The 27,587-nt window shown below is 51.1% G+C and overlaps 11 protein-coding genes across 11 annotated transcripts; 5 read left to right on the forward strand and 6 right to left on the reverse strand.

The window, feature by feature from the left end:
* Positions 1-603: 603 nt before the first annotated feature.
* UHO2_01652 (uncharacterized protein) lies at positions 604-3,306 on the reverse strand (the record flags this gene model as incomplete). Its single annotated transcript, XM_041559089.1, has 1 exon — positions 604-3,306. One exon carries the CDS (start codon positions 3,304-3,306, stop codon positions 604-606), a length of 2,703 nt encoding a protein of 900 aa, XP_041415023.1.
* A 611-nt stretch (positions 3,307-3,917) lies between these two features.
* Positions 3,918-4,775, forward strand: UHO2_01653 (uncharacterized protein; the record flags this gene model as incomplete). The annotated part of the gene is made up of 1 exon (XM_041559090.1): positions 3,918-4,775. One exon carries the CDS (start codon positions 3,918-3,920, stop codon positions 4,773-4,775), a length of 858 nt encoding a protein of 285 aa, XP_041415024.1.
* Positions 4,776-4,893: 118 nt separating this feature from the next.
* UHO2_01654 (uncharacterized protein) lies at positions 4,894-5,946 on the reverse strand (the record flags this gene model as incomplete). The annotated part of the gene is made up of 1 exon (XM_041559091.1): positions 4,894-5,946. One exon carries the CDS (start codon positions 5,944-5,946, stop codon positions 4,894-4,896), a length of 1,053 nt encoding a protein of 350 aa, XP_041415025.1.
* A 340-nt stretch (positions 5,947-6,286) lies between these two features.
* Positions 6,287-7,684, forward strand: UHO2_01655 (putative ARO2 - chorismate synthase; the record flags this gene model as incomplete). Its single annotated transcript, XM_041559092.1, has 1 exon — positions 6,287-7,684. One exon carries the CDS (start codon positions 6,287-6,289, stop codon positions 7,682-7,684), a length of 1,398 nt encoding a protein of 465 aa, XP_041415026.1.
* A 113-nt stretch (positions 7,685-7,797) lies between these two features.
* Positions 7,798-8,580, reverse strand: UHO2_01656 (uncharacterized protein; the record flags this gene model as incomplete). The annotated part of the gene is made up of 1 exon (XM_041559093.1): positions 7,798-8,580. One exon carries the CDS (start codon positions 8,578-8,580, stop codon positions 7,798-7,800), a length of 783 nt encoding a protein of 260 aa, XP_041415027.1.
* An 817-nt stretch (positions 8,581-9,397) lies between these two features.
* On the reverse strand, positions 9,398-11,908 carry UHO2_01657 (putative SEC27 - coatomer complex beta subunit; the record flags this gene model as incomplete). Its single annotated transcript, XM_041559094.1, has 1 exon — positions 9,398-11,908. The coding sequence occupies one exon, from the start codon at positions 11,906-11,908 to the stop codon at positions 9,398-9,400; it is 2,511 nt and encodes an 836-aa protein (XP_041415028.1).
* A 1,021-nt stretch (positions 11,909-12,929) lies between these two features.
* UHO2_01658 (uncharacterized protein) lies at positions 12,930-14,018 on the forward strand (the record flags this gene model as incomplete). Its single annotated transcript, XM_041559095.1, has 3 exons — positions 12,930-13,245; positions 13,271-13,372; positions 13,441-14,018. The coding sequence occupies 3 exons, from the start codon at positions 12,930-12,932 to the stop codon at positions 14,016-14,018; spliced, it is 996 nt and encodes a 331-aa protein (XP_041415029.1).
* Positions 14,019-18,227: 4,209 nt separating this feature from the next.
* On the forward strand, positions 18,228-21,905 carry UHO2_01659 (uncharacterized protein; the record flags this gene model as incomplete). Its single annotated transcript, XM_041559096.1, has 1 exon — positions 18,228-21,905. The coding sequence occupies one exon, from the start codon at positions 18,228-18,230 to the stop codon at positions 21,903-21,905; it is 3,678 nt and encodes a 1,225-aa protein (XP_041415030.1).
* A 356-nt stretch (positions 21,906-22,261) lies between these two features.
* UHO2_01660 (uncharacterized protein) lies at positions 22,262-24,049 on the reverse strand (the record flags this gene model as incomplete). Its single annotated transcript, XM_041559097.1, has 1 exon — positions 22,262-24,049. One exon carries the CDS (start codon positions 24,047-24,049, stop codon positions 22,262-22,264), a length of 1,788 nt encoding a protein of 595 aa, XP_041415031.1.
* Positions 24,050-24,933: 884 nt separating this feature from the next.
* On the forward strand, positions 24,934-25,911 carry UHO2_01661 (uncharacterized protein; the record flags this gene model as incomplete). The annotated part of the gene is made up of 3 exons (XM_041559098.1): positions 24,934-25,533; positions 25,630-25,760; positions 25,854-25,911. 3 exons carry the CDS (start codon positions 24,934-24,936, stop codon positions 25,909-25,911), a joined length of 789 nt encoding a protein of 262 aa, XP_041415032.1.
* A 420-nt stretch (positions 25,912-26,331) lies between these two features.
* UHO2_01662 (uncharacterized protein) lies at positions 26,332-27,576 on the reverse strand (the record flags this gene model as incomplete). Its single annotated transcript, XM_041559099.1, has 1 exon — positions 26,332-27,576. The coding sequence occupies one exon, from the start codon at positions 27,574-27,576 to the stop codon at positions 26,332-26,334; it is 1,245 nt and encodes a 414-aa protein (XP_041415033.1).
* Between the last annotated feature and the right edge of the window lie 11 nt (positions 27,577-27,587).

Here is a 27,587-nt window from a genome sequence, read left to right on the forward strand (position 1 = left end):
TGTGGTAATCAACTGTGTGCTCCTGGGCTCGGTCGCCTTCCTTGCATGTGATCTCCTTCTATCTGTCTCCTCTCCTCTCAGTGACAGAGACCTTCTCTTCTGACTTTCCCATCACTCCCTTGTGAACGTCGAAGCGATTATGTACTGATGGGAGCTTCTCACAGCACATTTGGTGAAACCTACCAAATCGGCTTGTTCTGATCAACTTCAGTGGAATCAACCAAAACCCAGGATGCAGTTGATGTGACAATTTGTCTGCACAACACACCCAATCTGTATACGTTGGTGATGGTAACTACATTCCTCACTCCTTCAACACTTGAAACCGCATTGGGCCTTGGAAATCGCTGAGGCTATGTCTAGCTTTGTTCTTGTCTCAAACTTGGCAAGCGGGAGGAGAGGCAAGTGGATTTGATCGCGTTACATGTTTCGCAGTGCAAGTGGGGATGTTATGAATGCCAACATGAGTGGCTTTCTGTAAGCTTTGCATGCAAGCTTGGTTTATGTGGGCAAGTGGATAATGACAGGTGCGCTAGAGTGCGAGATGGGATCGGTGTAGCATTTGGCTGACAAGATTCTAAGTGTTTTCCATTGTCAATCGGCTCAGCCTTTCAGCTGGCGGATTGCTCTTCTTTCTCGCCTTTGCACCGATTGTACCATCTGAGAGACTGCGGGAGGGGGAGGGGGAGGGGGAGGGGGAGGGGGAGGGGGAGGTCTTCTCCTACCTCCACCACTCGCCACACTACCTTTTGCACCTCCTGATTGTCCTGCATCTTGATTAGCCGGGGTTGAACTCGCCGAAGCGGGGTAAGGAGATGCTGAGTGGGGAGGATTTGGAGAATTGGTGTTATGCGAGAAATGCGGTTCTGAGGAAGAGAGTTGCATTGCTCTGCGTGCGGCGGTTGGTGTTGTTGCTGCGCAAGTGGGTGGTTGCGGTGGTTTTCTCCGTTTTGGTGCCTCTCCTGCTGGAGGGGTTGGATTCATTCCAGTTCCTACGGGGCAAGATGCGGTGATGGTTGAATCAGATCCTTCCCCCGAATGCCCACCACCACTGAGCACCTGGAATGTATTCGCGGATACAAGCGGAGAAGCAACCCTCGCCTCTGCCTCGTTCTGATATTGATCGAAATGCGATCCTTCCCCACCCTCGACGTTGCCCGATTGAGCGAGTGCATCCTGCAACCGATATGCATGCCAAGAACTAGCGGTGCTCAACGCATCATCCTTCTGCGCACCCACCTCGGACAAAGGAGAAGATTGGCGTAAGCCAGGAGAATCAACGCTGGGTGGAGTCCAAGAAGCCGATTGAGTACAAGCTGAAAGCGCTCTACGATTCTGCGCCAGTGTGCTATCCGTAGCACTGCTCACAGCTGCGGCAGAGGTGGGTCGGCATGGAGAAGTATCTTCCGATGGTGAACGAGCATGGTTGGAGAAGGATGCGAGACTTTTATCTCTAGTTGGTAGTGTGGATGGGACGCTGAGACTTGCTGATCCTGAACTGAGCCTGGGTGGTTCTGATGCGGAATCCAAGCTGAGGCTGGTAGCAGACAAGGTAGTGTCGATGCTTACCGGACTGACACCTTCTTCCTCGGTTGTAGCAGCGAGTGAGTTTGCGGTAGCTTGTACACTATCGCTGTTTTCCTTGATCTTTGTCGCTAACATGGGTAAACCCTCGGATGTTACACCTGGCTGCATCACCTTGATATGACTTTGACCTCCTCCTATGGGTTGGACTTTAGCAGTGCGCTCTGTTCCATCGAGTCTGTCCAACTCTACGCACCATTCGGCACGCAAACACCTATCCACCAGCCTCCTCGTCGTTGGTGATATATCGCGTAAATGGGCATGAGCAAGTAAAGCATCAAGCAAGTGTCTGATTTGCGGTCGTTTATAGGGATAGGTGCAAAGCTGTGTATTTGTAAGCAAGGGATGTAAAACTCGAAGGTAGGTGTGTCTAAGAGACTCGGACTCATCGGGAAGATCGTGTAGTTTGCGAATAAAAATGTCGACCAGCACCCTGAGATCGTTGGTGTAGAAGTAACACGCTGTCGCCTTTGTCGTGAAGAGGAGATAGAGAAGTTTGAGAAGGAGCAACTGCATGCATACGTCTTCAGCATCGGAGCTGGAGGCGCGATTGAGCATAAAGATGACGTTCTCGCCGAAAGTTTTACTTGCATTCAACCTTTGCTGCAACACACTGAGCACCAAGTTGAGCGGGCGGGTATGGGTCCGGGTTGTAGGATCGACCTGTGCCGAAACAGTGGCAGTCGAGCTGGATGCAGAGGCGGTGGAGGTGAGGGTGAGGGTGAGGGTGAGGGTGAGGGTGGAGACCATGTACTGCTCGTTGACGGCCACGAGGAGTTTGATGAGTCGATAATTGAAATCTTCATCATCATGATGTCTCGTCTCTTCCACGAGATCGAAGAGATGGTGGATGAATCGTTCGTCAAAGGCTTTGAGATGAGAAGGTTCGAGTTTCTGAACACGACAAACTTGGTATAGCATCCGGACGGCTTTCTCGCGCAGACTGATTTGGATGGCTATGGATTTGGAAGCTGAAGAGGAGGTGAGAGGGCGCTCGATGTAGGTCGCTGTTGAAGTCTGCGCTGGCGTTGTGGATGATGATGCTCGTTCTTGATGGACTTGTTGGTAGGCATCTTGTTGATGCGAGTGTGCACCATTGCAGCCTACGAGGCCCGACTGTTGCTGCTGCTGCTGTTGGGAGATGCCAATCTTTGCCTCTGCTTGTGCGGCATAGCTTCCTGCCCAAATCTGATGCACCAGCCTATGCAAGAATGCTCTCAGGCCAACAAAGGATACTGTCGAAGCTGAAGCCTGGACAGATTTGTATGTGGAAGGGAAAGCGTCTCCGTATTGGAGCACGATTTCGTAGGTGATGAGCAGGACAGGGATCGAGGTGGAAGTCTGCATAATGCGGATAGCCTCTTCTGCAGCGAGCTGGTGCATGGCAATGTTGGTCGGATCATCGGCTGCTGCTGGTGATGGATCTGCATCGTCATGAAAAGCAGTGGAAGAGAAAAGACGGCTGATGCAATAGTGCTGGTTGTATTCAGAGCTGAGATTGTCGTTGAAGGAAGCGGCACAGAGGTGGAGGAACTTGGCGAGCACGCTGGCGGTGTAGATGCGTTTGGCGTGGAGCAATGCTTCTGCATCTGCGGTCGAAGTGGAAGGATGTGATGAGGAGGAGGGTGGTGGAGGATGGAAGGGGGTATCTAGAATATCCTCGAGTTCGGCCCAGAACTGTTGTGGATTGTCGAGCGCTGCATAGCTGGCGAATGGGTCCATGCTTGCTGGCGTAAAGAGCGCCTTGGCTCTCAGACGACCTGGAGATGGTTCTACCAAAGCAGCCGCATCCAGCTCTTGCTCTCCGGCGGTCTCTATGAGGAGATAGTCGAGGTCATCCGGAAGGAGGCCTTGGCATGTATGAGGGTCCGAGGTTCAGGGTCGATGTTGGTGGGCACTGTGTTTGGCTTGCGGGCCAAGCTATAAGGTGATGTTCTGCAAGCAACGAGCGATGGCGATGGGGTGGTGGCAGATGTTCAAGTTGATCATCTTGTGGCCAAAGACCAAGAGCATCGAGAGATGAGGGAAGGAGATGTTAAATTGTTTGATGTTAGATCGTCTACGAACTCACAGCTCTTACCCCAACGACGACAACAACAGGATCTAACACTACTATCTTGATCTTTGTCGGTCATTCCCGGCCGAGAAAGCAAGCGCGCGTCTCTCGGATACTTTTTAGGTAATATATATATATATATATATATATATATATATATATTTATATATATAACGCACAGACCGTTTCGCCTCCACTCTGACCACCATCATCCGCTTCTTGCCCACTCGCCCGCCACCGCCACCACCGCTCAAGGAAAACAGAAAGCTTGGCTACAATGAGCGACATCGATCTTCCCGTCGAAAGCCCGCTCACGTCGGCGTCTAGCCTTCTCTCTTGCGTCGTATCCCAGCTGGACACCACGAAACCCCCCACGGCCAACCAACTTGGTCAACTGCAACTGGTCTCCACCCTCCTTTCGGGCATTGAGCCTTACCTGAACTCTGTCTCCTCTTCTGCCCCTGCTGTCCAACGCCCCCTGCTGAAAGCTACGGCGGAACACGATTGGGAAGGAGCCTGGTCAGCCCGGAAAACCATGTTTCATCTCTCGGCTGCCTGGTCAGCCGGTGCTTACCAAGGCAATTTCGTCGGTCTGCTCACCAAACTCAGCCATGCTAAAAAAGCGCTCGAAATAGGAATGTTTACTGGTACGACTACCGTCTGTATCGCTCAACAGCTACCTCCCGGGGGAAAGGTAACAGCACTCGAAATCGATCCGTATTTAGACACTTTTACTCGTCCGCTATTCCAGCAGACGGGATTGGGAGATAAGATCGAGGTCAAGGTGGGTAATGCGGTTGAGTCGTTGGAGGCAATCGCAAAGGATGTTTTGAGTGATGAGGACGCATATGATATTATCTTTATCGATGCTGATAAGCCGGGGTATAAGAGTTATTTCAAGAGGATCTTGGATTGCGGGTTGTTGAAGAGGAGCGGGTTGTTGGTGGTGGATAATACGCTTTATAAGGGTACGCCTTGGACAGAGGGTTTGGTGGAGGAAAATTTGCTCGAGATTGGCAAGGAGAATGCAGAGGCGATTAAGCAGTTTAACAGGTTGGTCAAGGAGGATAAGAGGGTGCAAGTGCTCGTCTTGCCTGTTAGGGACGGGGTCAGCTTGATCATGCGTAATGAATGAAGCCCACTCGCTTTCACCGCCAGGATGCTCTCCAATGTACGAGGGCAGAGCGAATGAATGTTGTAAGCAAGCATGGTAATGCGATAGTAGTAATACAAATGAATGTTGGAAAGCGATGCTATGTGTTGGGTATGTCGATCATCTTCTCCAAGCACTGTTTGACGGAACTGCCCAAACGGAGCAAGTGATCCACCTTGTCCGCCATCCCCTTGCCCGCCTCTGCCGCCTTGACCACTTGAAAGTTGCGCTTTCTCCCTCCCTCCACGCCCTTCTGCTCGGTCAAGTGGTGCTTCAACTGGCAAGTATGGATCAAATCATCGAAATCCTGCACCCTCAAGCCCTCCGCCTCTGCTCCTGCCATCGGGCCAGTATGGAGAAACTTTACGCCACTACACGCTTCCAAGGTCAGCACACTGCCCCGCTTGGTACTCAATTCCACCAGGACCGTGTTGGAAGCATGCATTCTAAACTGATGGCACGAGGGGATCGACAGTAGCGAGTTGGTGAGGTTGTGGATCATCAAACTCCCCTCTATGGGTGGTAGGAGCAGTATTGAGTTGGTGATGCTTCCTAACTGTGCCGATAGCACTGTGTGCTGGCTTGTGGACGAGCGGAGGTCTACGAGCGAGTTCGAGATGTGGTGCAAGTCGAGCGATAATGGTTTGCTTTCGCTTTGCTCCGAACAGGTGTAGCAAGTGTTGTCGAGTGCGGTAATGGTGATGTGGTTCGATGTTGGGGAGGGTTGTATGGGTGTTGGTTGTTGTCGCTTTGACTGTGTTGTCTCGACCACTGCTGGCGTTGCAGCCTTTGGTTGTTGTGTGCGCTTAAAAGCAAAGCCTCGCTTCTTGTTTCCTCCCGCTGCCTGCCCTTCCGGTGGACCGTCGAGGAGGATCCTTGGTCTCGTGTCCTCCAACAACACGGCCAGCTCGCGCAACCTTCGCCTATGCAACGCTTGATCGTGCGCAGGCAACACTCCGCTGTCCACCGCTGCGGTCAACTGCGCACCCAAACGTGCGTACGATTGTAGCGCACCTTGCAACCCTTGCCCATCCGAAACTGAGCCGAGTTGATCGAGCAGAGTGGTGGTGTCGGCGGAGAAGTGGGTGTAGAAAGCTTGTGCGGAAGATGCGTGGATGAGAGATGCGCTGCCGAGAGACGATGTTGATGCCATTCTTCCTCTTTGCACTCTGTATTAGGGTTCAGGGAGAGTCGGTGGTGGTGGTGGTGGTGGTGGTGGGAGGGCAAGGTGAAGCAACGCTTTTTGGGTTGAAAGCAACACTTTAACCAATCGGGCGGTCGTGTCAGCATCTAGAATCGGGCATCGAAATCTTATCAGAGTTGCCGATCTCGATTCTGGCTCTAAATGACTCGCCTGATTACAAATCATGACAGTCCTCTCAGCCCCTAGCGAGAATAAGAAGAAAAGGCGCAAATTGAAAGAGCTTTCTTCCACCTGACCACCATCATCATCTTGCCACCATCATCACCTTGCCAGATATCGATCTGCAAAGATGTCAACATTCGGCACCCAATTCAAAGTGACAACGTACGGCGAATCCCACTGTGCCTCGGTAGGTTGCATCGTCGATGGTGTACCCGCCGGTCTAAGCGTTTGCGCTTCCGACATCCAAGTTCAACTATCACGTCGTCGACCAGGCCAATCCAACCTCACCACCCCTCGGGATGAGAAGGATCGAGTCGAGATCCAGTCCGGTGTTGAAAACGGCGTTACGCTTGGCACTCCGATTGCCATGTTAGTCCGCAACCAAGACCAACGACCGCACGATTACACCGATGAGACGCTGGATGCCTATCCGCGTCCCTCGCATGCGGATTTTACCTATCTAGAAAAGTATGGTGTCAAGGCGAGCTCCGGCGGTGGGAGGAGTAGTGCAAGGGAAACAATCGGTAGGGTTGCAGCAGGAGCTTTGGCTGAGAAGTATTTAAAAGAGGCATATGGGATTGAAATCGTCGCTTTTGTTAGTAGCGTTGGTAAGGTTCATATTCCGCGGTACCCTGGCGAGGAGTTGGCCTCGGATGTGAAAGTTGCTCCCCCTGCCACTGCGACTGGCGAGGGAGAAGCCGGAGGGAAATCCTTTTACGGAGAAGATGCAAACGCAGGCGCACCCCAAACACAGGTGGACAATGTAATGCATACTTGCAACCTTACTGAAGAAGAAGCAGAGGAACCGCTCTCGGCATCCTTCCGCCATCTGCTCTCGACCATCACGCGCGAACAAGTGGATAAGACTGCGATCCGATGTCCTCACGAACTGGCAGCAGAACGCATGCGTCAACGCATCCTACTTGCCAAATCCAACAACGATTCCATTGGAGGCACCGTGACCTGCATCATCCGGCGCCTTCCATCAGGCCTGGGAGAACCTTGCTTCGACAAACTGGAGGCCAAGTTGGCGCATGCCATGCTCTCCATTCCTGCGACAAAAGGGTTTGAAATCGGCTCCGGTTTCAGAGGCACAGAAGTTGCTGGATCGAGACACAACGACAAATTCATCCTCAAACCAGACGGCCGTCTTGGCACCATCACCAACTGGAGTGGTGGCATTCAGGGCGGAATCAGCAATGGAGAAGATGTATATTTCCGCGTTGGTTTCAAGTCTCCAGCAACCATCTCCCAGGATCAAGCGACAGCGACGTATGCCGGTAAACAGGGAACCTTGAATACCAGGGGAAGACACGATCCATGCGTCGTTCCGCGTGCAGTTCCGATCGTCGAAGCTATGGCTGCATTGGTCATTATGGATGCCGTGCTGGTGCAGAACGGTAGAGAGAGAACCAAGGCGTTATTGAGTAGCCAGGCGGTGCAAGCTTTACCCAATTCAATGAAGATGCCCAGCAGGAAAAGGCTCAGGGTTGAGGCTGAGAAAGAGATGCATGGCCACATTTAATGTCGATCAAAGAGCTGCACACTTGACACTTGAACTCTGTATATATTTCAAAAGGCAGCTCCATCTCCTTGATCGCAGTATTGTGGCCGCGTGTGATGATGGTAGCTAGTCTTCTACATGGATTGCTTCTCCTCCTGGAGCGCAGCGATGGGATCCCAGGCTTTGTAGAGCGTACAAGTCTTTCTCTCACCTCTAAGTACATTCTCGTCGCTGTTTGCCGCTACACTTTCACTCCATTCTGCCCAACAGGCATGCTTGTATTCCTCCGTCTCTTCTATCCGCTCTTCTTCATATTCGTGCAAACCTAAAGTTCGCGGTATGCCTTGCGCATCTGCATCCTTGGCATCTTTCCCTGTGACACTGCTATCTATCAATATAAACCTCCTGCTTCTCTTCCATCCTCTGAGCCTGCTGAGCATGGGAACGTGTACCTTGTCAAACCAGACGTTGTAGTTCTGCTGCCTCTCAGTACTTACATCTACTGAGTTTGCTACTAGATATCCTCCTGTATCCTTGCTCTTTTGTGCGCTCAGTCCGATCTTGATGCGCGGTGTGGTGATAGTAGCATCCCAGTCGGAATCGTATTCGAGTTTGTAGATCCTACGGTCTATAATCGACAACCGAGAGAACAGCTCTGCTTCACGCTGCGAACGTTGTGAACGAAGAGCAACATAGCTCGGATCAGAAAAGGTTATGGTGGAAGAAACAGTATAGAAGGCAGCCCAACGAACATCAGCTACACGGGCGCACAGGTCATGCGAAAAATACCGACTCGACGTAACACAATAACGAGCCGCAGATCGAAAGGCCCCAAACCGTTCAATCCTAACCGGAACATGCTCGTTGTCATACCATTCATGGAATTCAGCAAGTGTCACGGCAGATCCCGGTTGCATGAATACTAGTAAGAGCCCAGAGTCTTGCCTATTGAAAACATCGTTCCTCGACATTTCCTACCACTAATCGCAACGCCCAGTGTGTTGATCCGCTGACAACCGATGATCCTGGCTAATGCCAACTCTTGCAAGACGGCGTAAGAGAGAAGTAAGATGCAGGGAGGCATGCAGTGCAGGAAGGGATGGAGGAAGGGATGCAGGGAGGAAAGGAGGAGAACGGAGAGGATAAGCAGAGACTTGAGCCGTAATTTCCGGTTCCCGTGCACGAGCCACACGTTTTTAGATGGCGCGCGATGGAAGAACGAGTTAAAGTTTTCGTGTGATTGATGATGATGGTAAGAGAGAGAGAGCGAGAGAGCGAGGAGAGAGAAGGAGTCTATATATATACAAAAGAAGAGTGGCAGAGAACCGCATTGACTGCGGAACATAACAAAGCATTTGTCTTGAGTAGGTTGTGACACATGTGGTCCGTGCTCAGATGCTCAGGCCTTTTACTCGGCCGTAAGCAATACCTTCACTGTCTCTACGCTTTGTGTAGCTTTTATATACTTTAACTGAATGATCTGATAAAAAAAGTGAGCAAATCGGGCTCCGATGATCAACGATCGGTGATAGTCGCAGCAACATACTCAATCGACTAATCCAACATGCTGAGAGCCTAGAACCATCAGCTCGATAGAGTCAGCGACTAACATCACAGCCTTCAGAAAGATGCCAAGCTAGCCGACACACCCCGCTTTGAGACCTCAGCATGCAAATATACTCTTGACCACAAATGAAAACAAACGAGCCTCTTCTACACAGGCTTTGCTATGTTTCATGCCTTAAGACCATTGACTTTCTTCCCGCCTGGCTGCTGCTTGGATCTAACCTCGTTCTCCTTGGTTAAACTCTGCTTCCAACCCTCTGGAAACACATGCTCGTTTCTGCTGGGATCGGCAATACTCGCTGCGATCTCATTCTGTTTATGCCTATTAGTCGATTGCAGTTCTTCTCTCCACTTGCTCACGATGCCACTGACCATGCTGGGAGCATAGCTTCTCGCGAACAGTGCTGCTTCTGACGTCCTGCCTGCCTTCTGCAGCACTTGGATGCATGAGTCTACGTCACTAAGGCATAGATAGGCGGCAAATGCAATGTTGGTGCTTCCCTTCTCGCTTGCCAATTCCGCCAAGCGACCAAGCAGTTGGCGATCGTTGGTGCAAGTAGCAACAAGAAGCATCGAAGAAAGATCCTGTGCTTTCTCAAAACATTCTTTCGCAAGGGCGACGTTCCAACGAGCCAGAGCTTTGTCTCCGATAGTACGCCATCGTAATTCCGATCCCACCTGGCCACCGCTGCGGGCAATGTCGAGTGCAGTTTCCAAGTTGTCGAGTGAGATGGCAAGGTCGAATCGCTGTTCTGCGTCTGTGGAGACTTGCAGTGCGAGATCTTTGAGATCTTGCGTTTCCAGGAAACGGGCGACTCGGTTTCGTTGATCAGAGGGGACCTCTTCGAGAAGCTCTGCTGCTGCATCCAGATCGCCTCGAAGGATCGCCGTTTGGTATTCGACGAGTGCGAGAGAGAGTGAGTAGCTCAAGATGGCCATGTCTTTGTTAACGACATAGACGCGACCATGTTGAGGCATGTATCCGAGCAAGAAGATTTCCTTGTCCGAGTGAGTGATGGTGTGCGTTTGTTCTCCAACGAGGTACTGCAAGCGGTTGGTGGAGTTGGTGTAAAGGAAACACTCGCCGGTCCACTTTGCGGTGCGGACGCTTTCCGAGATCTCGGTGACAAGTTGGAATGCCGATTGGACACCGTCATCCTCGATCTCTGCACCCGAATCGAGGTGAGCAGCGTAGGCATCTCTGTCGAAGCTAAGGATGTAGAAAGAATCATCGCAGACAATAGCGACGAGTTGGCCAGTGGTGGACCAGTGAATGGCTTTGGCCTCAACATCGACACGGCGAACCAAGGCACCAGTCTCCCAGTCGTAGAAGCAAACAAAGTGACTTGCCAAGACTGCGAGCAATGCACCACCTGCTACGTTGTCGACGTTGTATGCTAGAGTCAAAAGACCGGGACGCTCCTTGAAGTTGCGGAAGACTTTGACCTTGCTACCACCCTCATGGACAGCGTAGGTGTTGCTGTCGCCTGCCCATGCAAAGCCATAACCTGTACCGAAAGCCTTGTTCCTCCATGCAAGGGCAGTGTAGATGATGTACTCTCCGTCACCGCATACGGTGACGAATCGACCATTGGGACTGTGTTGCAAGAGCTGCGGGTAGACTTCCGTTGTACCCATCTCCCGCACCGAAAGAGGCAATCTTTGGCCGTCAGCAACGCTTTCTTCCGCTGTGGCACCAAGATTGGCGCTGAGCACTTCCGAGTTGTTGGCCCAAACGACTTTGCCTGCAGCATCGAGGCTGACACTGGGTTCCTCCTTGGCGAGCTTGATGACGACGGCACCTTGATCGTAACCGATAGCAATGTCGTTGCCGTTCTTCTTGTAAGCACAGCACCAGACTCGTTCGAGACCATAGTCGAGGGTAGATTCGAGACGGTATGTGTTGGAATGCCAGAGTTTGACGGTGCCATCCTCGGAACCGGAGATGATCAAGGGCAAGCAAGGGTGGAAGACAGCAAAAGAGACGTTGGAAGTGTGACCGGTCAAGGTCTGAACGCAGGACTTGGAGAGGTAATCCCAGATCTTGACAGTGCGGTCATCGCCGACAGTGAGCATGTAAGGCTTTTCGCCGCCGTGGAAGTATTCGACATAGTTGACACCTTTGTCGTGAGCCTCGAGAGTAAAGTTGGCGACGCTGGCACCGAGGGTCCAGACTTTGACGGTGCGATCCAAGGAAGAGGAGGCAAAGGTGTTGGAGTCCTTGGGGTTGAAGCAGAGGTTCATGATGTAGTGGGTGTGACCTTGGAAGGTGTGCATGAGACGCCAACCCTTTTCCCAATCCCACATCTTGATGGTCATGTCATCGGAACCAGTGAGGACATAGGAGCCAGTTGGATGAACGGCGAGGCAGCGAATGTAGTCGGGATGCGCTTCGAAGCTGATGAGCTTTTCATGCGTGTTGTAGTTGAAGGCACGAAGCTGAAAGTCGTCGGAACCGGCGAGGAAGCAGTTGTTGCGTGCAATGAACTTGACACATCGTACTGGAACATTGGTCACCTCGAAAGTCTTGACGATGACGCCAGTCTCGTAGTTCCAAATGTTGACGGAGCCAGAGTAGAGACCAGCGAGAAGCCATGGCTCGGTAGGGTGGAAATCGAGCGACTTGACACGCTCGGATTTAGCCAAGAGCTTTCGTTGAATATCGAGAAGCATCGGCATGGTAGGCAGCGGTGGCGACGATGGTGGTGGCGACGATGGTGGTGGCGACGATGGTGGTGGCGATGATGGCGGTGGCGATGATGGTGGCAGTCAAGAAGCAGGAGGAGGAGATCGGAACGCCAACAGAGACTATAGACGACCTTTTGGCTGAGTCGGGTCGATCCGATACGACGCAATACGCCCCGAGTTGTATCCTTCGGACCCAAGCCGATGCTGACGTGTGGCGTGGGAACGAGAGGCGTCGCTATCGATGTGATGTGATGCGAAAGAGAGGTGAATGGCGACAGTGAACGGTGACAGTGACAGTCTGACAGTGTGACAGTGTGACAGTGTGACAGTGTGACAGTGTGAGAGTGTGAGAGTGTGAGAGTGTGAGAGTGTGAGAGTGTGACGGTGATGTGGGAGGATGTCGGAAGTCCGAACCAAACTCAAGAAGCAGAGAAAAGGTGCTCGAGCCCAACTGCTCTGCTCTTTCTCTCTCTCTTTCTCTCTCTTCTGTTACTTACACGTCGTACTTACAAATCTGTATTCGGGCGCGCAAGCAAGCTCAATTCAACACTTTCAAGTGCCACGCGTTGATCTTTGGGAAGCAATTCAGCCGCTGTAGCCAAAACAAGTCTAACAACGACACTGGAAATCACTCCAAAGCCGAGTGTGAGGGCAGATTGGATGTGACGCTGGTTGTTCAGGTTGCGATCCAAAGTTGCTTCGATGTCCCAGATCGGGTTATGACAAGGCAATGGGAAAGCTAAGTGAACAAGACAGAAAGAAGGAGCGAGAATGGATTGGCCATAACCAAATCAAACCCAGAGAAACAGAAGCCAAAAGCAACGCAAAAAAAAAAGAGTCACCGAAAAGGAACAGAAAAATCAATAAGGGGCTATCAATTTTCGTGTGTTTTTAGAAACACGTGTTTCTCGATTTTGACGAGTTTTTATTCTGCACAAAAACCTTATGTAAGCTCACCCAAAATTAAAAAAAAAACATGGGTTTCTGAAAACACACCTCTGGACCTGGTAAAATGGACTCACTTTTTGGTCTCTCCAAAATGATGTCCAGATGGATGTGCATCCACTTGCTTCACCTCCTCAACTTCACTACTTCATCACACTGGTGCTCCATGTTGTTCATCAACAAAGTATTTGAAGCTGGAAGCTGGGATGTTTCTCTTCCCCCTTCTCCAACTCCCCCATCCAACACAGAGCAAGAACAAGCTGCACCTCCTGCACTTTCACTTGCAACAGGCAGCAGCACAATCCTCCCTTCTCCTGTCACTTGCCCAATCTTTGCAAGGATATCATCCATTGTGACCTCAGCAGGTCATTCTTCCCCACCAGGTCTGTTGATCCCTCTTGCATCAAGTTCAAGGTACACTGGCTTCAAGAAACATACCTTTGGGAGAAGAAAGCTCTCTTGCTTACAGGAGCTGGAACACTGCTGAAGGACATCAATGCAATGAATCCTGTAAGTACTTTAAGACCACCAGTTATATTACTTGTGCATACTTACATACTGACACTTCCTCTTTATAGTTTCCTCTCTGCAGTCTTACATGTCTCAGGTTGCTCTGTCAGCCAAGTATCCTTGGTTTGAGAAGATGCACAAGATGATGAACAAACACATGTTGGCAGACCTGGCTGTCCTCCTCACAACACCTAGCCTGGTTGTTGCTGGCAACAAGGATTCCAATCATGTGCTGCCCAGTGGCAATCCCGTGGAGGAATCCAGCAATGCAGACCTTGACCATGCAGTGCATGCCTGCAGCCTGCCCCCACTACATGACCTGGTGGATGCTGCTCCCAGGAATGCTGGAGATTACCCCAATTTTGACATCTCAACACCACCCCCACATCTCATCCAATCAGATGCCCTTGTCTCAAATCTCTTGATGTTCTCAAACTGGGCCTCACCTTTGCAACCAAATGGCTACAAGCACAAGCATAGCAATGTTGAACAGAAGCAGGATTCCCTTGCAGAGGCTTTCTATCAATCTTTGATAGAAAGCCTATCAATTTGCCTCAAGCTTGCACAGGAGCACACCAAGCAAGAAGCACAGCACACCAAGCAGGAAGAATTGTGGTTACAGCATGAGCACATGGAAAGGAAGTGAGAAGAATGTCTTTGCACTCAGGAAAGGGAGCACAAAGAACATGTTTGTATTCATTGAAATGATGTGTATGATGGTCACTCAGCAACAAAGAGGACCATCACCTTGACATCCAGTCTTGACAATCAACAATTGCCAAGACCACAATGCTCTGGACTGCAATGTTCAGGAAAAACAACTTCTCAGTACCATCTCACTGTGCTTGTCTTCACAAAATGCACTTTGTTTCTGGTACCACTTTTTTGTGCAATGAATAATGAATGTTCTTGAGACCAAACATATGCATCACAGGTGTGTTCATATGATGTGAAGATTTATTGTGCAAATGGATATGTGCACACTTTTCAAGGGGAGCACAGCACTCTACATGCACAACACTTTGTGCCATCTTTCTCACTCTCCTCTCTTCCTTCTTCACCATCACCTTCCATTCTAACCATAACCTCCTTCTCTCCCTCGCAGTCCCCTACACTATGGTGCGCTTTGTCAGAGGTCATGAGCCTGAAACCTGAAATCTGTAGTAGAATTACAACTACTATAGATTTTATCAAGATCTGTGGTAAAAAGGCTGTTGTTATGATTCCTGCTGAGATCTGTTGTAGAAGCCTTCTATGACTTTTCTTGCTCAGATATGTGATAGCTTGAAGGTTATTGCAGGTTTCAACTAACTGCTGTGGACACTCTGTCCAGAGGTAGCTCAGCACAATCAATTAACCAAGAGATACTGTGTGATGACACCAAGGTCTGGTGCTGATGATGTTGTTGATGCCAACACGAGTGTCCAGTGTGCCAACTGAGTGACTGAGATAATCCCTGGACCACAGCAGATGACTGCCTTCAGTTCTAATGATCGAGAGAGCCAGACTGCAGAGTGAACTGCCTTCGGATGATGTCAAGTGGTGATACAACACATGCACTATGGTAGTGTCAGGGGTCTCGCGCCTGAAACCTGATATCTGTAGTAGAAACGCATCTATTACAGATCCTGTCAAGATATGTGGTAAAATGCTGTGTATTATTATTCTTGTTGATATCTGTTGTAGAAGGCCTCTATGACTTTTCTTGCTCAAATATGTGATAGATTGATTGCTATTGCAGGTTTTGACTGACCACTGTGGACACTCCATCCAGAGGTAGCTTGGCATGATCAATAATGATAGATGTATTGTGATGACACCAAGGTCTGGTGTGAGTAATGCTGTGGGCACCAACACAAGTGTCCAGTGTGTCAACTGAGTGCTTGAGGTGATCCTGGACCACAGTTGGACAACTGCCTTTGGTGTACAATGATCAAGAGAGCTGGACCACAGTATGAACCACCTTTGGTGTTGATCTATATCCAGACTGCAGTGAGTACTGCCTTTGGATGATGTCAATGAGCAGTGATACAACACATGCACTACAATGGAAGCAATGCTCTGCAATTGCTACTGTTGATGGAATACTAAGTATACTTTTCTGTGAAGCTATAATTAGTAATGTAAGATGTAGAGTGGATGGGGATCCACTCAACAACTATAGTGATGAGCATGGTTATATAGGTGTTATCACACTGTTGCCTGCAACATTGTATCAGTGGTTTCTATAGGGGTGCCTCTCCCTTGTAGAGCACAATGTCAGGGGTCTCGCGCCTGAAACCCAGGTTGGTCTGTCGAGATACTCGGTGACTATCAAACTGTGCAACAGCTATTGTCTCAGTATCAGTGACTATCAAGTTGCACAGTGACAGCAGGTGGCGTTTGTTGTATATACTATCATAGGTTTCGGCTGACCTCTGTGGACACTCCGTTCAGGGGTAGCTTGGCATGATCAATATCAATGCTTTGGTTATGATGACACCAAGGTCTGGTGTGAGTGTTGATGATGATGAGGTGGATGACATTGGTGATAAGGTTGGTGAGTGTTGATGATAATGAGGTTGATGGTGTTGGTGATAAGGTTGGTGGCATCAACATGAGTGTCCAGTGTGTTGACTTTGACGCTTGAAGTGATCCCTGGACTGCAGTGGACTACTGCCTTTGGTTCTATCTATATCTGGACCACTAACCTGCTATGGGCGCCTTCAGACATCAGGTAGTGGTGATACAACACACACACTATGATGAGGAGCAACCTTGATAGATTGCTGCTATGCTGACTGAAACTAATATATACTTATGCTGAAGTGATAACTAGTTATGGTGAGTAGAGTGGATGAGGATCCACTCGACCTATGATGATGAGAAAGCATGGTTATATACCTCTTCACAGCATCGCCAGCGATGCTGCTCCTGCTCTCCCTCCAGAGAGTACCTTCTTCATCGAGTACTGCTCAGGGGCCTCGCCTGCTTGGCACCCCTGTGCCTCTTGAGTGGTGTCGACTCCTTCGACACTGCTCCTCCTCCTCATGACCTGGTGTCGACTCCTTCGACACTGCTCCTCTTCCTCAGGACCTGCCTGCTAGTGTCCTATACACTGCTCCTTCTCCTTTGACTGGTGACAGTTCCTTTGACTCTTGTCTCTCGAGCCCCTGAGTGGTAACCATCTGAGCTTGGTCCTCTTCGTGGCTGTGCCTGCTCCTTGAGCTTGGTCCTCCTTGTGGCTGTGCCTGGCCCTCCTCGCATGTGGCTCGTGTCCTCCTTTGCATGTGAGTCCATAGGAGTCCATGGTCTCCATGGAGACTGCACTACGACCATGCTCTCTACTGGTATCGACTAGATCTTCGATACCTGTGCTCCTTCCATATGAACCAGTGACCCTCCTGCTTCTTGAGCATCCAGGCCCATGACATCTTGCACTTATGAATGCAGCTTTGACTCTTTTTCCCTCTGCTGCAATGCTCCTTTATGAGTTCCAGCAGAAGTACATTCCAGAGCACCTTGAAGAAGTTGGCTATATCAAGGCTATGTGGCTTGTTCCATTCAAGGAGAAGCTCATATGCACTTGGGTTGACCAGTCAACTCATTTTGGCAATACAGCTACCTTGCAAGTAGAGGGCATTCACACACTCCTTAAGTTGTACTTGAAGAGATTGACATTTGACCTTTTTGAGGCCTGGAAAGCAATCTGCCTTGCCCTCCTCAACCAACTCTCCAAGTTACAGTCAATACAGGCAAAACAACAGATCTGAATGCCTCTTGAGCTTTCAGGGACTCTATATGGAGTTTTATGAGGATGGGTATCTCATGAGGTGTTAAGGAAGGTTGAGGAGCAACAGAAGTTACTGGCAAAGAGCCATCTCCCTCCATCTCTGATTTGTACAGGCCCTTTCTCTTGAGTCTATGGGCTCCCATGCTTACACACATTAGATGCTCATCAAGGCAAGGCTCTTCTACTCAGCCATTCCCACCAGCACTGGCATTTGAGGTGGAATGGGTCACCACAGTTGCTTCTTGAGCCTTGCCAATGCATTGAGCCAATTTGAGCTCAGAGTGTACTCCCAAGGTCAAGTACTAAGTGGGAACCCAGTCAGTTTGAAGTGGTTGAGGCCCAGGCAGTATGTCCATGTCGAGCTCCAAGCCAGTGCACCAAGTGTAATGTGATTGGCCACACAAGGACCTTGAAGGCATGCCCCTTATGCTATTCAGATATACTATAGGTAGTTAACTTATTCTGTTGGCATTGGTGTTGCATGTGTGGGAAGGTAGCCATGTTAAATGCATTTTTTGGTGCTTAGATAATGGTTGTGCTTATCTAAATCAGGTGGACCCGTCAGCCTAGTGGGAGCCTTTCCTTTGGCACAGCTTATGTAAGCATTATCGGGGGTTTTTTTTTTTTTTTTAATACTTGATTTCCCCTCAAGGCTCAAAAGGGCGAGAGAGGCGATCGGTTGGAGACTGGGAGCCAAGTTGGCTGTTGTGTCTGCCGACCTAACATTTAGCGACAAAGAGAGAAAAAGCGGCTGAGCAATCTCATTCAACTGTGCAAATCCATCCAATCATCTCTTTGCCTCTTACCACCATCCTCTTTCCATCAGTCTCGACATTGGCCACATCTCTCTCTCTCTTTCTCCTTCGCTGCTTGCCAAGATACCCTTCCGAACGAGTCCATTCGTCCCTCGCTCGCCGGAATTCTGGTCTGGAATCGCTGATTTACGGCTCGACTCAGTGTGCCTGCACGATAGCTTCGAAGAGAGTGCAACTCCTCTAGGTCCAGCATCATCGCCACACACTGCCAAGGGACAGCTTGATCGTGGTGGTTGATAGCTCACCTTTTCTGGTGCTTTGCATGTCGATGTCACGTCCAGAGGCTGCTGTCTCAGCCTCCACATTAGCAAGCAAGGTCGAGGAGGCCAACAACACAGCAAGCCAACAGCAGCCAGCTTTATCGACACCACCGACATCTTCAGCTCCTTTGCCAACTCCACCCACCTCTCACAACCACTTTGGTCCGCCACCAAATCCGGTCGCATCTTCATCCCCTCTCGCCACGGATGAACGGCTTCCAGACGCCAGCCCCACCACCACCGTCTCTGATAACATGGCACCTCGTCGTGCTGCCGCTCGTCTCAGCGCTGGCAGCTCCTCTTTTGCAGACCACTCCTTTGCAGACCACTCCTTCTCATCCCAACGCAGGCTCAGCAGACGTTCCAGCATCGATCACAATGACCAACGCACCTTTGCTGCAGAGCGTCCTCTCGATCGAACCTCTTACCGTTCCTGTACCACCCATTCCCCAACTCACTCGCCGGCTCCATCTCCCACTCCTTCACCCATCTTGGGTCCTGTCTTTTCAGACCTTGCTCCTCTCTCCTCCTCCTCGAGACTAGACCGAGACGATGATGATGACGACGACGCCGATCACCATGATCTTCTCAAGCTTGGCCATCTTTCCTTTCCCATGCTCGGCGTCGCTGTCGGTCCAACAAAGCACGAGATCCAAATGCTTGTCTACGGCTCTACATCTGCCAATGCCGACTCGACCGACCTTCCATCGCCCTCAGAAGAATCAGGTAGCGTCGAAAGCATCCTTGGCTCCCTCGCCAACATGGGTATCGATCCAGCTACCGAGACCTCTGCCAGCGAAAGGGAACATCAACTTGCCGGTATGGTCAAGTTGCTCGCCTCTCGCTGCAATACACTTGCACAGTCGCGCGATCGAGCCCAGTCTCAGCTCAAGTCGACCCGTCTCACTGCCCTTTCGGTGATCTCTTCTATCAAGCAAGCCCACGCCCATGCTCTCGCTGCCCATCGCAACACCACTGATCGTCTTGAGGCTGAGTTGGATGGCTGGAAGGCTCAGGCCAAGATGCTTAGCGCTTTGCTCAACAGGGCTGAAGCTCGAGCCTTTGATGAGAGGCGCTCTATCTCCTCCAGCTCTGCCCCTCTTGTCGCCTTTACAGACAAGGCCAAAGCAGCTGCATCTAGCACTTCTCCTAGCAGCAATCGTCTTGCTTCTTTCAACAGTCAAGCTGCCGCTTCCAACGCCGATTCCAATCAGCCTCTTCTCAGCAGTCCCAGCTTCCTCTCTTCCGCAAACGAGAATGGCCCATCAGATAGATCGCCAGGTACAACAGGCCTTGGTATCACCACCTCCAGCCTTGCCGAGGTCGACACGGATCTTTCGCCGACTGCATCGCTCATTCGCCAGAGGAACAAGCTCATCACTGATAAAAAGCATCTCAAATCCCGCGTCAGGGATGCAGAAGCTCAGATTTATAGACTCGAGAACGAGCTCAAGGCTCTCCGACCTTACCTTGTCTCTGGTGCGATCAAGGCGGCAGACTTAGCTGCTGAGCCCATCGCAAGCCAGACTCCTGGTGCACTCAGCCAGCCTGGCACCGCACCCACCACGCCGAGTAGTCGCAGCGACAAAAACCGAAAGAAGCGCAACGCCACCATGGGTGATGCAGAGACCGAACACCTCATGCTGGCTGCTCGACGCTTGCGCGAGTTGCGCAAGGAACAGGCAGCTGCAGCCGCCGCTGTCACATCCGGTTCAGCTGCCCATTCGAGCTCTCTGACTGCCTCTCAGGACAGCGCCAAGCAGGCCTCCAACGGTACCGCCCTTGCTCCTGCTCCTCAGCTGTCCGCTTCGTCAGCGATGCATGCTTCTCCCGTCAAGCGACAAGCCAGCCCAGGTCCCATGACTGGCGAAAGAGATGCTCCTTACGGCGCCCAACCTCGCACTCCACCGTCTAGATCTGCTGAGCGACCACCCAAGGCTCCGAAATCGATCGCCAGCAACCAGCACACCCCTCGCACTGGCCTTCGTGCACGTGAGCTCGACCAACTGGCCCGAGGTGACGACAGACGCGACAGCTGGTCCGGTCGACATCGAAGGCTCGACTCAGCTTCGTCCTTCACCGGCATCGACGAGCTTCTGCAGGCCGCCGAGACGCTCAACCCTAGCACTACCGCTCCTTCGCCAACCAGGGGTCCCGCACCTCCCTTGCCACCTCCCTTGCCACCTCCCGCTGGCGACCCGACTTACTACCCGCGCGAGCTTCCTCATCGTGGAATCAACTACCCTCCACCGCTCTCTGTCACAACTCAGCGCGGTCCATTTGAATACGACTCATACGGCTACAGCGCTGGTCCTTTCCCCATCCAATCTAGCCCTCTCCGCATGGTTCATGAAAGTCCTAAACGTCGCCGCGTCTCTTGTGCCGCTTTTGACTTTGAAGCCTACGACTCGCCTTTCCTTGGCGATCGTCAGCCGCGCAATCGAACACAAACCGAAGGTGCCGACCCCTTGATGCAAGGCTGTGCTCCCTACTACGACCATGTACCCAGCGGACCACTCAGTGCTGGTGGGAGTCAAACTCTCAGTGCTCTAGATGTGCTAGCAGACCAAGCCACCGCCTCCCAAAACCCTTCGCAAGGAAGCGACAAGTCAGGAGAATACGAAGGTGTAAGCCCCATCGGCAGTCTCAGTAGTGAAGATGAGATGATGATCCATGGTGATTCTCGACGCAAATCCCGTCTGGTCTCTTCACGCAATCCTGATGGTTCTCGAAGTTGCAAAACGAACGGATCTCAAGGTTCTCGCAATGGCGAAAGCAAATCCTTCGGTGGTAATCAAAATCCTGAAAAGCGTCTTCCCTATGTCCGATGGACTGCGGAAGAAGACACCAAACTCCGCGCGGCAATCAAAGAGCATGGACAACGATGGGAACTTATCTCTCGTGCCGTTGGTACTAGATCTTACCATCAGTGTCGACAAAGATACTTGTTGATGCGGAGGAAAGAAGCGGCTGCGAAGGCTTCACAGAATGAAGATGGAGGGCAGGCACTTTCTGCGTCTGCTTCCGATCAAGGTCAATCACAGGATTCGGATTATGGTCGGGATGCACCACATTCTACGAGTTTGAACAGCAAAAGTGGATCGCACGGGAGAAGAACCTCAAGTGGTGGTGGGAGGGAAAGAGAAAAAGGGTTTGGTCAGGAAGGAGTTACGTCGACTCCACTGCACAAGCTTTCGATTGGTGCACCTGCTCCGGCGGGAAGCGTTTATGGTCAATTCTCACCAACCACAAGACAGCAGGATGTTTTGGGACCAGCATCTAGTCAGACTCCAACGCATAACAGAATTTTATCCCATCCGGGACCGGGAGCTTTGTCTCCTTCGATGCAACCTAGTTCGCCATTCTCCTCACAAACTCCTTCTGCGGTTAGGAGAGGACATTATCCTCCACCATCACCCTTGAATGCTTCGAGTAGACAACTTCCGCCGTTGCAACCGCAGAGTTTAGGCTATGTTTCGCATGGTCCACCCAGCTCACCTTATGCTAGTGCTGAGAGAGGCCATGGAAGACAATTTTCGGGTGGTGATGCATCACTTTCCCACCGCCACCACCAACAACAGCAACAGCAAGGTCGAGGTGGAGCAGGTTCTTCTCATCCACCTACCTCGCCCACTACTCCGACTTGCACAGAGGCCAGACGAATGGGTGCTGCACTATACTCGTAAACCTTTTTTTCTTTTTTTTTCTTTTTCTTTTCCTTTTTTTTCCTTTATCAGACGAAAGGCATTCGGATAGGATGAGGAATGGATTGCATTTCGCACTTGCTTGGTCTCTCACAATGGTCGTTTTGGAATGGCAATCTAATACCTTAACCGCTTAGTTCGAACATCTCTTCAACAGCTCTCAATTCTTGCATGCACTCGGCTTGGTGAAAGTGGATCTGGTTGGATCGGTTCGAGTGGTGTTGGGCATGGCTAGGGATATGGTTCGGGATATTGACGGATGGCATGGACAAGACGAGTTTTCTGTTTGCATTTCTTACATACCCTCATCCCGAAAGAGGGGGGATGGGGGGGGGGGGTTAGAATTTGCCAGCTAGACTTCGCGCAGCTTCAGCAGCACTGAGACGGCTCGTTCCACTGGCTGTACCGCTTGCTCCGAGTGGATGCGGGTTTGCCGTGGCTGGCATTGCTGTGCTTGTTCTTGATGGGAACATAGGTTGGCTTGCTAGGCCACCGGATTGTGCGCGTGCCCGTGCCGGTGTGGGGTTGGCGGATGCAGTTGGTCCAGAAGAGCCAGATTGAAGTCTTTGAGCGGAATGCATAGATTGAGAAGCGTTTGTTTGTACTACTGTCGGCAACGATGCTGAAAGACTTGCGAATAATCCATCTGATCTTACTCCCCCCTCCTCTTTGCTCCCAACATCAACACTCTTGATCACCTCCAACTGAGCCTTGAAAACTCTCATCTCGCTCAACATCTGCCTCTGAAAGATAAGACTGCCTCTAGCATATTCCACCAAAGCATGTTGCAAATCAGCATGAGCAAACCTACTATGCCTCTGCAAACTCTGATGCAAATCAACACTAATCAACCTCAAAGTATGAGCCAATGCAAACTCATGACTCCTAGCCTCTTCCAAATGGAGCAATGCATGATCGACTCTATGGGAGCTAAGATTTGATTGAATTTTAAGATGTTCCAACTCTCTCTTTCTAGCCACCGTTGCTTTTTGAGCATGATGATGTTCTTCCACCAGCGCATTACGAGCTAACATGGTCTCTTTTGCTGCCCGCGCATTGATGGATTGGTAGGCAACTGCATCTCCGATCGTAAGCAGTTCAGTGTGGGAAAGCGAAGCTTGAAGCTCTCCTAGACTGCGCGCTGTATATGCGGTTCGTTTGAGTAGGTAAGGCAGACCGAGTCGCAGTGATGGTGGTCGAATTTCTTCCACAGCACCAAGATTGTTGAGCTTTATAGAAAGATCTGTGAGCGCGGCGGTGAGGGAGCGTCGGGAATGAGCGAGTTTTTCGGAAGCTTCTGCAGCATCAGCAAATTGCATTTCAAGACGGGTAACTTCCGCTCGGGCTGCAATAAGTTCTTGGTCGTCGTCATAAACGCTTCGAGATGTGGCGAGACCTTTGGAACTTGCACCGCGAATTCCAAGTATGCTTAGTGCGCCACCACCACCACTGCTAACTCGAGAGCCAGCCGAGGCTGATGTAGCTAAAACACCATTGGGTAGTGCACCAGTGGAATCGACGCCACCATAGGCGACGGATGCAGCACTAGCCATAGCATTGGCAAACCGCTTTCTCGCAGCTGATGAGCTACCAGTGCCCGGGGGAGTGGGAGAGTAAGCAAAGTCGGCCTCGATGAAATTGCGTGTTTCGGGATGATCTCGCAAGCTGGGCTCTGCGAGGATTCGCTGGAACCATCTGCCGAGCATCAGTCGGAGGATGCGCGTATCTTCCAACCCACTTGCCGTTGTCGAGGGTAGCGGAAGAGCAGGGACGATGATTGCTGGACTCGAGAGCGAGAGAGCGAGGGAATAAAGACACAGCTCTCGGTAGGTCCGGGTGAGGCCAGGATAGGAAGAGGCGCGCAAGTGAGGCAGGTTGGTTTGAGCATCGAAGCGAACCAGGAGATCCTTCTTTGCCTTTTCGATCGTTGAGATGCGAATACGAAGAAAGACCTGCCGAGGTTGGGAGTGCGGCTGGTAGACAAGGGAGGCCTTGTTGTCTTGGTTACGGCCGAGCCATTGGTCTTTGCGTTGCTCCAGGTTGGGATGCATTGCAGGCGAGGTTGCTCGAGGCGGCTGCGGTGGGGTCGGTGGGACAGGCTTGTCGGAAGGTACTCGTGCAGACATGCCTGGATGGGTTTGATACGATGCAATGCGGGTCTTTGGGTTGGTGTGGTGCTGCGCTGAGGGCGAGCCCGACGACGGCCTGAAAAGCTCTAGGGAGGTAGCACGTTGGGATTGCCACTGTTTCGATCTCGATCCTCTCGTTGTGGTTTATGTTTAAGATGATGGATGGTGGATGGTGGATGGTGGATGATGGATGGTGGACGATGGATGGTGGACGATGGATGAGAAGGTCGAACTGCGAGTGAGTTGCTGCTATAGGTGCACGGGCCAAGCGCCTGCGTGAAATTATCCAGGCAAGCGGGATCGGGATCGGGATCGGGATTGATATCGATTCCTGAGTCTCACCCGATCTTGCGATTTGTATCGAGGAGCCAACTCAAAATCTAACATGGAGAAGGCCTCTTAAAAAACAATGGCTCGGCTGCCTGTTTTGCGTCGCGCTCGGACCACTTTTTGGGTTGTCTTTACGCTGTTTCTCTTTTCGCATGTCCTTCCTTCCCTCCTCCATCGTCAAGATTGGCTTTCTTCCATCCTTTCGCAATCATCCCACGAGCCCTTAAGGCACAACCCTTTCGAACCCTCCGACCTCCGATCCAGTCGAGCTCCAATACGCTGCTTTCGCTGCTTTCGCTGCTTTCGCTGCTTCCATTCTCAGTTAGCAACAAGGACACTTGGATTCGACTCGGCTGAGCTTAGCTTACTAGCTCCTTGTTGTAAACTTTGGCACAGCGTTTCCTTTTGCTTACTCCTCGTTGCTGTCGACAACCGCTGTTCTGGCGATCTGTTTTCAGTTGCGTTTTTTTTCTCTCGCTTCTTGCCGCCCATTCATTCGCATTGTCCTCTGCCTCCTTTCTTGCTTGCTTCTTTCTTCTTTTTCCGCCATCATGTCTCAATCTCGTCCTCTCGACCCGGCCATCGTCGCCCTCCTCCGCCCGGCCATCATCCAGATCCTTAACAGCGCCGACCTCAGCTCGATCTCTGCAAAGAAGGTTCGCGCACAACTTGCACAGCTTCCACCAAACGCTCTCCCATCCGCTCTCGATCTCTCGGCAAGTAAAAAGCAGGTCGACCAAGTCATCCGTGACTGCTTCGATCAGATTTCTAAAGGCATGCCTCCTCCACCACAGTCTCCTACCTCTTACAATGGTGCTTCTTCTGCACCACCCTCCGGTGGCCTTGCTCTTCCAGGTCTCGGTGGTGTGAGAGGTGGTCACACTGCTGCTCCCACCACCGCTGCATCCTCGACTACTTGCTCTAAGCCTGCACCTGCTAAAGCTCCCGCATCCAACGGTACCAAGCCAAAAGCGGAACCCAAGCCAAAAGTGGAACCCAAGCCAAAGAAGAAGCCCACAAAGAAACGTGCGGCTACCGAGGAGCAAGAGGATGACGAGCCGCCAAAGAAGAGGGCTGCCAACCCTAACAACCCTTTCAACCGTCCACTTATCTTGTCGCCAAAGATGGCTCAAGTATGCGGTGGCAATGAGGTAGGTATTTGCCCATCCGCACTTGAGACTTGGTTGGCGCACTGTATCGCTGACCGACGTCATTTCCTGCCCTATCTTGGCTTTGATGTACCGCAGATGCCACGACACGCAGTCGTAAAGCAACTCTGGGCATACATCAAGTCAAATAACCTGCAAAACGAGAGCAACAAGCGTCAAATCCTCTGTGATGCCAAGCTTACAGACATCTTTGGAAAGGAATCCGTAGAGTGAGTCGCTTCCTGCAGCTAGTGAAATGCGCGGATTCAAGCTTCTGAAGGATCTTACTGACCTTCTGATCCTCCTTCTTGTTACTTGGACAGCTCCTTCGAAATGGCAAAGCTCATCGGCTCTCACCTTACCAAGAAGGATGATGCATGACCTGCCTAGCAACACCCGTTCACTGCACAAACAGCATCGGTACATGCTCCGCATTGCTCGCTCCAGAGCAACTGCTGTTTTGCGTCAATCCTCATCTTGCGCACACTTGCAGCAATATGCATTCTTAGAAAGCCACTTGGAAGCTGGCCTCTTGACACTCTTGTACTCTAACCCGGCAAAACTCTCATGGTTCTGGCGGTAATGTTTCTTTTAACCCGCGTCGCACGACCAAAGCTCGTCAGACTGAAAGCTTGTCCAGTTCTTCCCTTGCTCGCACACATTGCGCACTCTCAGACTTTGCAACAGACAGAGCTAAGGGTGCAAGATCAAGTTGGGCATACAAATACACGATGGGTTGCGAAAGAAAGGACGAGACATGCTGAAGAATGCATCTTGTTAGTCAACCCGAGACATAGCGGTTCAGATGGGATCCTTCCACCAATCAGCTTTGGCAGCCATACGAGCTTTCAGCTTGAGCGTATCCTGGAATCCCCCTTCTCTACCTCCACCTCCTCCTCCTGCTGCTGCTCCTGCTGCTGCTCCTGCTGCTGCTGCTCCTGCTGCTGCTGCTGGGGAACTAGACATACTTCTCTTCCTCAACGTAGGAGAAACAGGACCTATCGCTATGCTGTTCGCTCGTGGTTTGCAAACCTTGTTCCCCATCCTTCTCGACGTTGATCTGCCAGCACTACTACTGTCAACTGCGTCGATCTCGTCAATCGCAAATCCATGGTGATCTTTGCTTCGCAATGTTTTATCCCACATGCTCTTTTGACTTCTAAAGATTGCCATTGTTGCCCTAGCATCTTCCACAGACGAATGCGATTCTCCCTGCGTCTGAATATCTATGCCCAGGACCAACTTGGCGAGCTTTTTAAGGCTTGGATATTTCGTCTTTGCCAAATCCCTCAGTGGTGGGAAAGTGGCAGTATCCCTTATCAAAGCTCTTGGATGGGAAACAAGTAGAGCTTTAAGATCGTTTTGAATAGCATGTCCCACCAGAACTTTACCCTTGATCAGTTTGGCTACTTCTCCCTGCACCTCGCTGAATGAAGGAGCATTCTTCAGGTCGCTGGCTCGAACTCCTGACACCCAAGTTCGGTAGTCGGTGACCTTTTCCTGGGGCCTAACAAATCGATCCAAGATGGTAACACCGTGGAAATTGACGATGGAAACACGGGCCAAAAGAGATTGGCAACCTTTTTCGCCTACTCCAACCATCTCACAGTCAATGGCAAGGTAGTTACCGGGTTCCTTTTTAGCCGGAGCTGCCTCCTCGGCTAGACCGCCAAGAATGATTTGCTTTTTGAGATTGCAATCAATCAGACCTTCCCATTGCCCACTGCGCGTGATTCTGTCTGATGCGCTTAAACGGACAAGCTCTAGATCTTGGGGTGAAATGTCTTCGGCAAACCATGGTAAGGTTTTTGCAGCGCGGCTCGAGGTTCGACTGCGATCGGTATGACCGTTGCTAACGGCGTTGAGATCTGATCCTCTTGGCCTTGCCATGCCTTTTGGCTTGGTGGAGGAGGAGAACGAGGCTTTACGACGTGCAGGGCAAGAGGAGGATGAGGTGGAAGCATCCGAGTTTAGCGACTTTTTCAGCGCTTTCCAGTTGCTCCCTGCGCTGGCAGATGTAGAGACGGAGGTGGCGGATCTCTTCATGACAGTCGTAA

The sequence above is a fragment of the Ustilago hordei genome (assembly GCF_900519145.1).
Source record: "Ustilago hordei strain Uho2 genome assembly, contig: UHO2_contig_03, whole genome shotgun sequence".
NCBI lineage: Eukaryota > Fungi > Basidiomycota > Ustilaginomycetes > Ustilaginales > Ustilaginaceae > Ustilago > Ustilago hordei.